Source organism: Epinephelus fuscoguttatus, linkage group LG3 (genome assembly GCF_011397635.1).
Source record: "Epinephelus fuscoguttatus linkage group LG3, E.fuscoguttatus.final_Chr_v1".
Taxonomy (NCBI): domain Eukaryota; kingdom Metazoa; phylum Chordata; class Actinopteri; order Perciformes; family Serranidae; genus Epinephelus; species Epinephelus fuscoguttatus.
The window spans coordinates 22703628-22716428 of record NC_064754.1 but is presented as its reverse complement, the minus strand read 5'-3'; the positions used below and the strand labels follow the sequence as shown (position 1 = coordinate 22716428).

At 41.2% G+C, this 12801-nt stretch overlaps 2 protein-coding genes across 2 annotated transcripts; both read right to left on the bottom strand.

Annotated features, from left to right (window-relative positions):
- Positions 1-255: 255 nt before the first annotated feature.
- On the bottom strand, positions 256-2241 carry LOC125885978 (nephronectin-like). Its single transcript, XM_049571862.1, has 2 exons — positions 2135-2241; positions 256-551 (listed from the first exon to the last, which is right to left on the bottom strand). Exons 1-2 carry the CDS (start codon positions 2166-2168, stop codon positions 343-345), a joined length of 243 nt encoding a protein of 80 aa, XP_049427819.1. The 5' UTR covers positions 2169-2241; the 3' UTR covers positions 256-342.
- Positions 2242-5726: 3485 nt separating this feature from the next.
- Positions 5727-12537, bottom strand: LOC125883540 (epidermal growth factor-like protein 6). The gene is made up of 5 exons (XM_049567881.1): positions 12495-12537; positions 8743-8867; positions 6643-6735; positions 6409-6531; positions 5727-5890 (listed from the first exon to the last, which is right to left on the bottom strand). The coding sequence occupies exons 1-5, from the start codon at positions 12533-12535 to the stop codon at positions 5727-5729; spliced, it is 546 nt and encodes a 181-aa protein (XP_049423838.1). The 5' UTR covers positions 12536-12537.
- Between the last annotated feature and the right edge of the window lie 264 nt (positions 12538-12801).

Genomic DNA, 12801 nt, shown 5'->3' with positions numbered 1-12801 from the left:
ACAGTCCATTTGGGCTGAAGCACACACAGGCAAAGTACAGAGTGTGGTCCTGTTGCGGTGCATTTGTTAAATGAAGGGTTCCTTCAACAGACATCAAACAGACAACTAATGGTGCTGAGGGGGTTATTCCAGGTTTTGCCTTGCTGACGGGGAAGAGAAATAACAGCCTTAAACAGAAACGGGCTTCCAGTTGAGTTGAAAATTATTAACATTACTTAAGTAAATACTTTGTTCTGTGAGTGTTGAAAACGTCCTCATGTCTGTAAACCATCGTTTTAACTTGAGCACCTCTTAAGTTAACCTCTAATGTTGGTTTTCCCCTTTGGTTTGTAAGAAGTAGCTCTAAGATGAAGGTTGTATGGGTTTGGTTCTTTTGGAGAGTTTGTAGTTGAAGTACATGGCAGCCTTGGACTGTGGGGCTCTCCTGGGCCAGCAGGTGTGTCCGTTGCCGAAGTAGTCCTCCAAACACTGACAGGTGTAGGAACCATCTGTGTTGACACACTGAGCATGGCGGCTGCACCGGTGAGACCCCATTAAACATTCGTCCTTATCTGCGAAGCGGAGGAGAGGGAGATGTTTATAAATGACGAATGTATTAGAGCGAGGCTGCTTCATAGCTAAGTCATATGAGATCAGTATGGAGAGAGCAAAGGGTGTCTGTTTCAAACCTGCTCGAGAGATAATTTTGCAATGCTCATCACATGGATGAAAACAAAAACAGCTCGTGGGTGAGCCCACAGCTGAGTGGGTGAGCTATGAGTGCTCATCAAATAAACATGGTCTGTGGAGCCTCTGCTGCCAAAGCACATCTTCACATGATCCCTCTCTCTGCCAATTAACGCAGATGAGGAGAACATGTGGAGCTGTGCTGTGATCCATTTAGTCATTTACAGGATTGGACATGGAACAGATCTGAATGTGGCTTAGAAAAATGTCATACACTGTGGCCTGTTGGTCTAAAACGCACCAGACATCGTTTTACACCGCTGGTTCGATTCTCATGAAGGTCTCCTGATGCATGTTTTCCCCTTTACTCTCTCCCCAATCTTCATGTAAAACAAAAACACCTCACACTTACTTTAATATTCAAGCACATCTTCACACAAAGATAATTTTTTGAGATTTCATGGGAAACATGTGACCATCTGCTTAACAGCAATGGGGAACTACTCAATATAAGTGCTCAAAAATCACATTAAAGGAACAGTGTGTAAGATTTAGGGGGGATTAAGTGGCATCTAGTGGTGAAGATTGCAGATTGCAACCAGCTAAAACTTCTCCCGGTTAGAATTCCTTCACTGTTTATTGTTCAGGAGGTTTTGATTGGGAGCTGAATTATCTGCAGAGGTCTCTTCCTCTGCAAAACAAACCAGGGGTCTCATTTATAAACATTGCATATGCACAAAACAAGGGCCAAAAAAGGTGTACGTGACTTCCCACGCAAAAGTTGTGATGTAAAAATACTGACTTGATGGAAGAAACTTTGACCCATGCTTATGAACATTTTAGAGACAGGACGACGCAGATGGTGAGGTGGAAGCCTGATTGTAGAAATTGTCAAATATTTTTTTGGGCACACAATTTTTGGCTCTTATTCGTGCATACATTTTTAGTATGGATCCTACACATTGTTTTATAAATGAGACTCCAGGTGATTAAAACCTGTAAGAACACTGAATAAAGCAGTTTCACATTACAAATCTGTGTTTGGCAAGTCTCAGATGGGCCTCTAGCCCAGCACCTGCTATTCAAGGGGTTTTAGCGTGAGCCAAGTTATCTGTAGAGGTCTCATTCTATCCAAAACAAACTGACCCGATGATTTGAACTGGTAAAAACACTGAATAAAGCAGTTTCAAACTTGAAAAACGCAAAAATGTGAATGACCCTGTTTAGAGCCAGTGTTTGGTTTGTCTGTTCCAGGCTACTGTAGAAACATGGAGGTGCCCCCTATGTAGATATAAACATGTCATTCTAAGGTAACAAAAACACAACAACTCTTATTTTCAGGTGATTTTACACCAAAGAAAACCTACTTATCATATTATACTCTATTTTTATCAATATATCCTCCTAAATCCTGCACACTGGACCTTTAACTCATCAACTTTGTTTAATAACAAAATAAAGACCACACCTCGACACTGCACCGAGCCCTGGACTGTCCCCATCACGTAGCCATCTCGGCACACACAGACAAAACTGCCAAAAGTGTTCCTGCAGGTCTGCCGCCGTGGACACAAATCCCGCCGACACTCATCGACATCTGCAACACAAACATGTGTCAAACGCCAGCAGCAACACATTTAGCTAATTTCATTGCACAACAGTCCACATTGTTGGCCTTCTCGTCCACACGACACAGCTCAAATGTTTCTTGTCTTTGCTCAAAACAGTAATTACCTTCAAAAGAGAGGCATGAGAGGCACAAATGAGCACCTTGACCTTGCAACCACCTCTTTGTACTGAAGCTTTGAAAGGTGCGTTCTGGGTGGAAAACAAGGAATGACCCCAAAACACAAATGTTTGACTTATGGTGCGCAGAGAAAGCTTCTTTATGGTGTCTTCTGGACTGCATTTACTAATGACACACAAATGGTTCTCTAAATTTATGACAAGGCAGTAAGTCAGGAAACACACAGCTATATCTATTTTTACCAGTAAAGTCTTTTATCACACCTTTTCTTTTTTTAACAAATCCTTCCAAAATGTCAGACAATAAATATGAGAGGAATGTGAACTTTACTGCCCCATCGACAGTCCCTTGTCCCACACTACTTTAAACACAGTTGTGCACTGGTGTGACATAAGCTATGATTTCTCTGTCTCAGACGTTGAATCGTTCCCACCCAAAGCTCTCCCACAGTGTGAAAATGCCTTAACAGCCGTGAGAGAGGCTGTTGAAGGGCGGCTTCATTACAGGACAGGAGGTGTCTGTTGCTGAACTATCGAGGGGGGACTTCAGTCATAAAGCGGTTGGGCAGTGAGGAGAGAGTCCAGGGTATGTTTTCCTTTACATCAGGTAATTAAAGGCTTTTCACCATTAGGTGGACAGACCCAGTGGAGAGGTGCCACTGGTAAGTTCACTGCAGGTAGTTAACATATTGAGCATGGGAAGCTGTGTGCATCACCTGCTCCACAAATAAAGCCAAATGGAAACGATCTGGCAAAGCTTGATGGTGGCAACAGCACACAAATTGAAAAAAAGAAAAGAATAACTGAATGACAATTTTCAAATGAATGTGCAGCTACAGTGAGTCACTGTAGGAACATCGAGGAACTTTCCCTGGGCAACAGGAAGCTTTTAGAAACTCAGGAACGAAATCTGCATTTTGATGAATTGTGGACAGAATTAGTTCTTACACTGTTGTATGACACTCATCAAGGTCGAGTGCCTGTCCTTTTTAAAACAGTGTTTAAATTCAGCCATTAAAAAAGTCTTGTTTAACAGCTCTTTGCTTTAATATGTTCAAGATTAACCATTATGTAGTCACAGAGGAGATTTTATGATGAGGCAGTGAAGTTCAGACTTTGTTTATCCTGCATTAAATTATGTTTTTGGCCACTTGTAACCATATCAAACTCAGTATTTACATATTATCACCTGCTGAAAATATGACGAACTTGTGAGCAAACACTTGCTCATTCACTAAAATGGCAGACCCAAAGATACTGCATGTAGTAAGGCAGCCCTCTAATAGTCGACCAGAAAGGTCATTAGTCAGCAAGATTTCATTGGTTGCTTAGTCGCAGAGGACAAAAAAACAAAACAAAAAACAAACAAGAAACTCTATTAGGAGCTGCGCCCTTTCAAAATAAATCAAAACCTATATGACTGGACCATGTGGAAATTTAATTTGAAAGGACAGACACAGGAAGTGGCCACGCTCAGCAGTCAGACAGGAGTCACATTAATCTCCAGGACTGGTACCTGTGGTTATTCCACAGGCTAGTTAATAACATGTCGGGCAGGAAATCCAAAGTGTGGGATCATTTTGAGAAGGTGAAGGACGAACCCAAGGTGATATGTAAACTCATCTTCATTGGTCAACTACAAACACGACGTATCATCTGAAACATGGAAGTAGCTACATGCCCATTAGCCACTTAGCACAATCATTACTGCTTTGCCGACAGCGTCATTAACAGGCGGCTCGCTCAGTGTGTGACGTGGCCTTGTAGATAAAATATAGGCCTATATTAATGAAGGTTCATTAGTACGGTTTGTATTTCTCTGTAATGTAGCACAGTGTTAACAATGTTACTGATACTATTCTTTCTCAGACCTTCAACTCAAACCATTGTGTTGCCCCGCCCAAAATATGTAATTTGATAATTACATGTGGGTGATTAGTCAACTAATGGCCCTAAATGACGACTATTGGTCGACTAGGAAAATTCTTAGTCGGGGGCAGCCCTAGTAGCAACTTTACCATTCATTTCCCCTGATGGGTGTAATTCAGGCATGGTCCACAGGGACATGGATATGTTTGAAAACAGGGTTTTCCACACAAGCACTGCAATAAAATACGTCCCCATCCAAATAAAAATGCAGAACACAACTGAAGTGCTGTAAACAGCATGCCAAACCCTAACCCTAAATCTATGCAAAGAAGAAGATATTAGCCAATCAAATGCTGGAAAAAGCTATTAAAGACAGACTACCTTAAGCAATGACTGTCGTACCATATTTTATAGCCCAAATGGAGCAGCCAGTGGTGCAGTGGTTAGCATTGTTGCCTCCCAGCAAGAGGGTGCCTGGTTTGAACCCAGTACGGGCCAGCCCTGCTGTGCAGAGTTTGCATGTTTTTCCTGGGTACTCCGGCTTCCTCCCACAGTCCAAAGACACGCAGGCTAGGTCAATTGTTGACTCTAAATTGGCTGTGGAGTGTGAATCTGTCTCTATGTGTCAGCCCTGTGATAGTCTGGTGACCTGTCCAGGGTGTACCCCGCCTCTCGCCCAGGCTCCAGCCCCCCGCGACCCCTAACAGGATAAGCTTTTACAGAAAATGAATGAATGAATGTTTCTTAATACAGTGGAGTTACATTATTAGTAATGCTTATGTGTAAACATGTAAAAAGTCTTGTTAGCAAGGTTAGAGCCAGCAGCACTATTTTGTAACGCAAACAATTTCCCTTCAGGGATCAATAAAGTATTTCTGATTCTGATATTTTGACCAGATCAAACGGCACACACTCTGATGTTACAAGGGAAAAAAATAAAAATGGAGTCTCTGAACATCTTCACCTTGTGCATAGTGTTACAAAAACTCTGTTTTCAGTGACCTAAATTGCTGTGTATTGTTGTGTGTTCCCAACTCCTGATTATATCTGACTATTTAGCTGCTAAATGCTCCACTATGTTCACAAGCCATTTGCTAACTTTGTCTGTCCTGCCATTCAGTCAGGGGTAGGAAGCACACAGAGGGTTTTTTGGAGCTCATTGCTGGTGAGAGTGAACCAAAACAGTAAAGTTGCGGTCCACAAAACCACAACAACAAGCTGAAATACCCCTGGAACTGAGGGGTGATAATTCTCTGTGGGTTCATCACGACATGCTGAAAATGATGTCAGCAGATACACCAAAGATTAGTTAGGACTAAACAACAACCCCTCCTAAAGACTAAGATGATGTCAGACTGAGTAATGAAGTGAGCAGAAATGGCAGCGCAGGCTAACGAGAACCATGAAAAGCACTAAATATAAACAAGGTGTGTTTGTGCGGTGATTCACCGCAGCGATAGGCTGAGGGGTGTTTCTGAGGGAGCATTACCTTCACAGGTCTTGTTGTCAGCGGCCAGGTGGAGGCCGGGGGGACACAGACAGCGCACCGCTCCCCCTCTCTCCATCTGGCAACCAAACTGGCAGCGCAGGGAGAAACATGCGGCCTCTCCTGGAAGACAGACAGGGAAACTGGCTGAGGATCGGTCAGAGAAATGGGCCACTGGATCACCACCGAGAGAACACACACACTCTCATACACACACATACACACAGCACAGTACAGTCTCTTCAAAACTGGGACTGGTAATGAAATCATAAACAAAAATTGGTGACCAAACACTGCTTAAAAACTAAAATCAGTATCTTACATGTATCACATACTTATACAACATATATGTTGTTCCTGTTAAATCCCCTATCACATAAACTTTCTTATGATATCACTTTCTTTAATATAAACTGTGAATTTCTGTCATAAATATTTACATTAGCCTAAAAAGGTACGTAAACTGAGCACCAGGTACTCGGATACCTTAACCTCACATTATGGTTTAAAGATGGCAGATGGCTTTTTGTGTAAAACTGATCCGACATCGGAAATATAATCTGCGAATGAACAGATTTTCATCATTTGGGTTTTTAGATACAGAAGTTTCAAATTTTTCACTTAAACAGAAAATTACTCACTGGTGCAGGTGTATCCATCTGCACTGAGTGTGTATCCAGGTTCACAGTAACAGCGATAGCTACCGTGTGTATTCATGCAGCGCTGGGAACATGGTCTCTCCAGGAAACCGCACTCGTTTACATCTGGAGTCAATATGAAACATTATTCGAAATCCTTGCGGTAAATGAAGCAGGAGAATGGGTTAAGAAATTAGAAACATAAGACTGACAATGATTTTGTGCATTATACTCTACCTTCATCACACTGAGGGCCTTTATACCCCGTGGAGCATAAACACTTGTCTGGTCCCACACATTTTCCATTAACACAGGGCTTCTTGCACACAGCTGCAGAGGATGTAGACATAATATAAAACGAATCATGCTAACATCATTAACTTCTGTACACTGGTATATGATAAGATCCATGACTATTATAAAGGTATGATACATGAATGTGAAAATTAAAACAGCACTACGGAACTTTTTGTCAGCTTGAAGGCGACAGAAAAAGCCATAGACTGAATCACGTCACTTTCAGATAGGCAACTGGCAAATGATTCGAATTTTGGAGACATGTGAAAACGGCAAACTTGTTTATTTCTGTCGTCAAGTTTCAGTTGAAACTGTAACGTTTAAAGATTTATAGTTAAACACAACCCTAACCAAATCTACCAGCACGGAAGCTAAACAATGGAGGCTGCTGCGGTGGATGGGGCTGCAGCCAAACGTAATCTAGCCACCTACTAAAAATCTCAATATCAGTTTATGCTATATTTGGAATATTTTCTCCGCTTTACCATACACCTTAACCAATCGAGGCAGCAGAAGACCAGCATATCCCACTTCCTGCAAAGTAAAATGACTGTTTTTGTAAATGAAGTTTGGTGGCTTTGAGATAGCGGCTTCAGCTCCCCAGTTAGAAAAAGCTGTCTGACAGCAAGGTAATGTTTTCTAGCAGGCCTTTTCATTGGTGGATGAACACAACTGAGGCAGCGTTTGCTCAGCGTCATTTCATTTTATATATGTGGTGTGAGGATTTTCTACTTGGAAGCTGAGGTTTGGTCTGTAGACAAAACATTGATATGACAATTCTGGTAGCAGCAGTTGCCTATTTACAAATCCAGCAGATGTGGAGCAATGTTACCATTCATTTGGAGTCATGTTTACTGGTACCTGGCAAATTTAAGTCCCATATTAACTCTCCTTTTACCTCTGTTTTGGTCTCCACCAGCTCCTGAGTGTAACTGCTAAATGCTCTACTATGTTCACCAGCTAACATTATCTGTCGTTGGTTGCTGATCAGGTAGGACACAGTGGGTTTATCAGAGCATTTTCCACTGCTGGTGTTTGAAATGATGTTGATGTGAGCGGCAAGAGTGAATGAAAACAAGTTGTGGGTCAAATAATCAAAACAATGAGCTTAAAGATGCTAAAACGCTCTGTAGAGCTGAGAGGAACTACAGAGTTGCATGTTGATTCTCTGTGTTTATTAACACTACGAGATCCCTTCACTGGCTCCCTGCTAATAATAGGATCCAGTTACACCGTCTGGCTTCCTCTTATGTAGCTGAATTACTTCACCCGTATTCTTCAGCTCACTCTCTTCGATCAAATATGGTAAATTTTTTGTCTGTCCCTTGCACTCATGTTAAAACTCGCAATGATTGAGCTTTTGAAGCTATAATGCCTGCTCACTTACGGTCTCAAACAAGTTTCTTTTAAAAGCTTGCTAAAGATGCACCTGTTGAGACAGACATTTGGGTAACTTGAGTAGCTCTGTATTTTCTGTATTCTTGTTGTCTATGTTAATTTATTTATTTATTTATTTTAGTGTATTGTCCAAATAATTTTGCACTTTTAACTACGTGGCTTTGTCTTCTGTGTTTTCTTTCTTGTTTTACATTGCCCTTGTGAAACACTTGTGACCTATGTCTGCGATAAGTGCTGTTTAAATGAATTGTACTCTCTTACTTAATACATACGAGCGACACCTTTCACATTACATGTGGTCATTTGATGCAATGCCTATGAAGTATAGTGATTACTGCAGCTTTAAAAATCTTGCATTTATAGCAGAGTTACATGAAGTAGAAACAGCACAATGTACTTGAGTATTAAAAGTAAAAGCAGCCTGTTTTAGGGTGTTATATATATAAGACATATTATTATGTTATCATAAAAACAGGTAAAATATGAGGACAAATAAAAAGAAAAGAAGCAGAAATGCAAGACTCTTCCTCACACTTATGTCCCAGTATTTGTTGTTTTGCTGAGATGCCGAACAGATAACCTGTGAACTGTGGGTAATGTGTCATTGTACTTGTGCTGTCACTGAATCGCAGAATGACTTACGCTGACAAATGCCATTAACATTCCTCCATCTCAAACAACAGGAAGTAGTTTGACCATAGCTGCAGAGTCCTGGCCGTGCTCGACCCCCAGTGTACTCCAGCGCATCCTCCGCTGACCTGCGGAGGCTGGGACAAAAGGTTATCAGATCATTAAGCGGCGTCCAGCCCTCGGGGCTTCAGTTTCAGCACAGAACTCACACAGACTGATGCCATGAAAGAAGGTTGAAGACAGCAACCTTCATTTTTACTGAAACTGAAAACGGTATTGGACAAAAAAATTCAATGACAGTAAAAAAAAACAAAAAAAAAAACACCATAAACAATAGTTAGACCAACGATATCCCAACAGTAGAGACTGTCAACCTTCTTGAATTGTCTCTCGTGCCAGAGAGATTAACAAAGGAAGGAAGTACAATGCAGACTAATCTAGCATAGATACACCTAAAGCCCCAAATTACCCCCTCATGTACTCATTCACCACCTCCCATATAGCCAACACTTAGAAGTTTACTCTGTAGTGAGCAGTGAAAATTGAGAACAATATCAGTCACCATCATTTTGCGTCATTACCGATAGGTTCTTAAAATATGTCCATAGTCACACAATGGTCATTTTCACAACTGTATAATATGATGCACTGTGGGAGTGTTAGCTTAAAGTACAAGCCATGGACACAACTTTTTAAGGAAATAATAAAGGTACTAATAGGCAAAACATATGAGAGGTAGAAAATGGGATTAGGAAAATAATGTGTCTACCCTGCATTCATGTGGTGTGGTAATAATCAGAAAATTAGTTCACGACTGGGAAAATTCACGTCAATGCCCCCTCAGGTCAAATTTGACGTCATATATGCAGAAACATGGCAGATGGAAGTAAATGTTAGGTTGATGCCAATAAATGTTTATTAATTCACATTTTGCATGTCAATTTTTTGCTATCATGTAATTTGTAGTAGCTGTCTAAGACAAAATCACTTAGCAATATTAAGCTTTAAACTGTTATTAACGGGTTGTTCAAATGCTCTGGGCAATAAGATACAACAGTTTTTTTTTGTAGTGTCCATGTTATTTCCAGAATACAACTTAAAGCTCATTAACACACCAAAGTTGGACGAATGACTTCTCACTTTGGGAAATATGACCATCCAAGGAGCATTTGAACGCAACAAATGTCTACACCGAAATGTCACCAAGTTACAGTCCCATATTCAGATAAATATCTCATACATTTTACAGCTTACCAGATCTTTTGAGCACCGTTTACTGCAGCTGTATACCGTAACTACTTATGAAACACCTTCCTCACTCCCAAGAATTCACAAGAAAAGTCCTTAAATTCTGAGCAGTAATAATTCCTCCCTCATTAAAATCTGCTGTCATAAACAAAAGTGCAATAAACTACATGGCCTACAGAACCACTGAACAACCTTCATTCATAGCTGCTGTTAAATCTCCTCACACCCACACTGCAGTAAGAGGCTATTAAATGATTAGACACAGGCCAAGTAGGTTCATTTCACATGCTCACACTGGAAAAGCCCCCCAACAGCCTATGTGAGAAAGACCTACACCCCTTCCTTTTTTTAAAGGAGCTGACTAAATTACACAGATTCTTTTTGTCCTGATAGTTTCATTAACTCTTTCTTACCTGTCCTGATGATGAGCCATGGAGAGCGTAATAAAATGCAGCATCACCACAAAGATCCGTCGGCTTATTCCAATCATTTTCTTCCTCCAGAGTTTATATAATAACTTTTTAAGTTCATATTAGCGACATCTATCCTCAGAAAGCCTCTCTTCGTCAAACGAGACTCGTTTTGTGATGTGTGTGTGTGTTTAAAAGGCAATTCTAGAGGTGTCCTCCAGGCATTTAAGTGTGTGTGTGTTTGTTTGAAGAGTGGAGGGGGAAGTCACACGATGTAATTATAGGGTGCAGGTATGACAGCTCACCTGTGTGCAGTTGCAGAAAGACGGACAAAGACGCAGGGAGAAAAGAGGAAGACAGAGGAGGTATGGAGGTACAGGAATGCAAAGACCTGAAAAATGTGACAAAACAATTGTCATTCAATGTTTACTTACTCGCTTGTTTTGGGCCATATCACACAGTCGTCATTATTAGATGCTCAGGTGTCATTACTCTGAGCACTTTTAGGACTTCTCGTTCAGGTCAGCTTGACAGTTCAGTCTTGACATTAGAAACAGCAGCTGATTATGCAACTTCCACTCAAGGTCCACTTATTCCGTTTTCTTCTACCTTATCACATGGTCGTCATCAGCAGGACAAAGTAATGGAAACTTAAGTGCAGACTGTTTTGTCATCTCCCTGGGCAAGACTATCAAACTCAAATTTAAAGGAGGATTTTTTTGTTACAAAAATTTGCTATTAGATGAGAAGATTGACACCAGTCACATGTCCATATGCTACATATCATTTAACTTAGCTTATCATAAAATTACAAGCAAGAGGAAATGGCTAGCCTGGCTCTGTTCAAAGTTTTGAAAATGGGGGCTTGGTTGCCGAAAAACTTCACACTGACAGCGAAACTCCAGCAAGTCACTGTATCACTGACATTGTTCCTTCTGTAGCTCCCTCTAAATCCGCAGCCTCTCATTTTTTATACTCAGAGTTTAAGTATTAAACAAAGTAAGTAAAATGTGTTTCAGCTGATGAGAGGTGCTGGTGGGCCCATTTTTTAAACACTGTACAGAACCAGGCTAGCTGTTCCCCCTGCCTTAAGTGTCTATGCTAAGCTAGGCTAATCCCCTCTCACCCTCAGCTTCCCATTTGCTGAACTGTCCCTTGAAGCCAATACAGGCAATAGACCGTCACCCATTGATTTGTGGACGCCTGTTTTGAAGCCTCAAGTTTGACATTTTGTAATTCACCATCTTGGACTCCGAGGGCCAGGAAGTTACCATATTTGGATGAGAGGGTGGAGTTGGGGAGGAGCATAAGTAGATCTCACTTATAGACTGTGGTGATGCTACATAGACAGCCTGTGACTCAAAGCGGCCTGCCCTTAATTCTGCATAACTTTAAGCCTTAATAAAATGTAATCAGCCGAGCCATATAAAACTTCAGCTCCCCGTACCAACACATTCTCACTCTGACCTCGACACATATCAGTGTTTGGTCATGGACTTTCTGCGTCCACATATAACGTGCAAGGTATTCTGGGTCCATTTGTTGTTGACGTTCTGGGACATCGTGTCAAATTCTGCCTGTTTTAAGAATTGTGTGTTTTCAAATAAACACATGTTGCTGCAACACTGTGAAGTGACTTCTTTTGCACGTGGTTGTGGTTAGGCAACAAAGGCATGTGATTGGATTTAGAAAAAAAGAACAGGGTTTGGCTTTTTGGTAGGAAGCAAGCACTGGCCTCCTGGGTGAAAGTCTATGATTGTTGGACCCATCCACCACCCCTTCCACCCATCCTACTCAGACTTTTGACCCCTTAACTTAATGTTGTCCCACTGCGTTTCCCCCTGATGCTGCCAGCACTGTTAAACAATAACGGTGTGGTGGCCTAGGCCACAAAAAGTAAAAACACAAGTGGTAATATAATCTACATGCTCACTTCACTACTTTGTTAGGTACACTAGTTAATTTTATTTGCAGGCAACCACATCCTCTCTTTATTTCCTTTTAGCCATACACTGTTTAAATGGAGTGCACACATTTTCACATTATAGGGCTAGAATGAGTTATTTTTTGTTAAATTAATAATTCTCTGTTCTCTGTTTGAGTTACCGTGCTGGTGGGAGGTCACTTCCTGGAGAGGCAAAAGGCATGGCCAAGGGCAGATGGCTTCTAAATACTGTGGCCACCTCATCAGACCATACCATCACCTGCCATGTCAGAGGGGGGACTTGTGTAGTTAGTTCTTCCTTTGTATTAGTTAGGCGTCCATTTTGTTTTCCCCTTTTGTGTTAGATGGTTTGGCCAAATAAATTTTTTTTGGTAAATAAAACCCTATTTTTCCAACCAAATCCTGTTTTCTCTTTGCCTCACTGCTTGGTCCCTGACAAACAGCAACTGCCCACGTATCATGCCAACA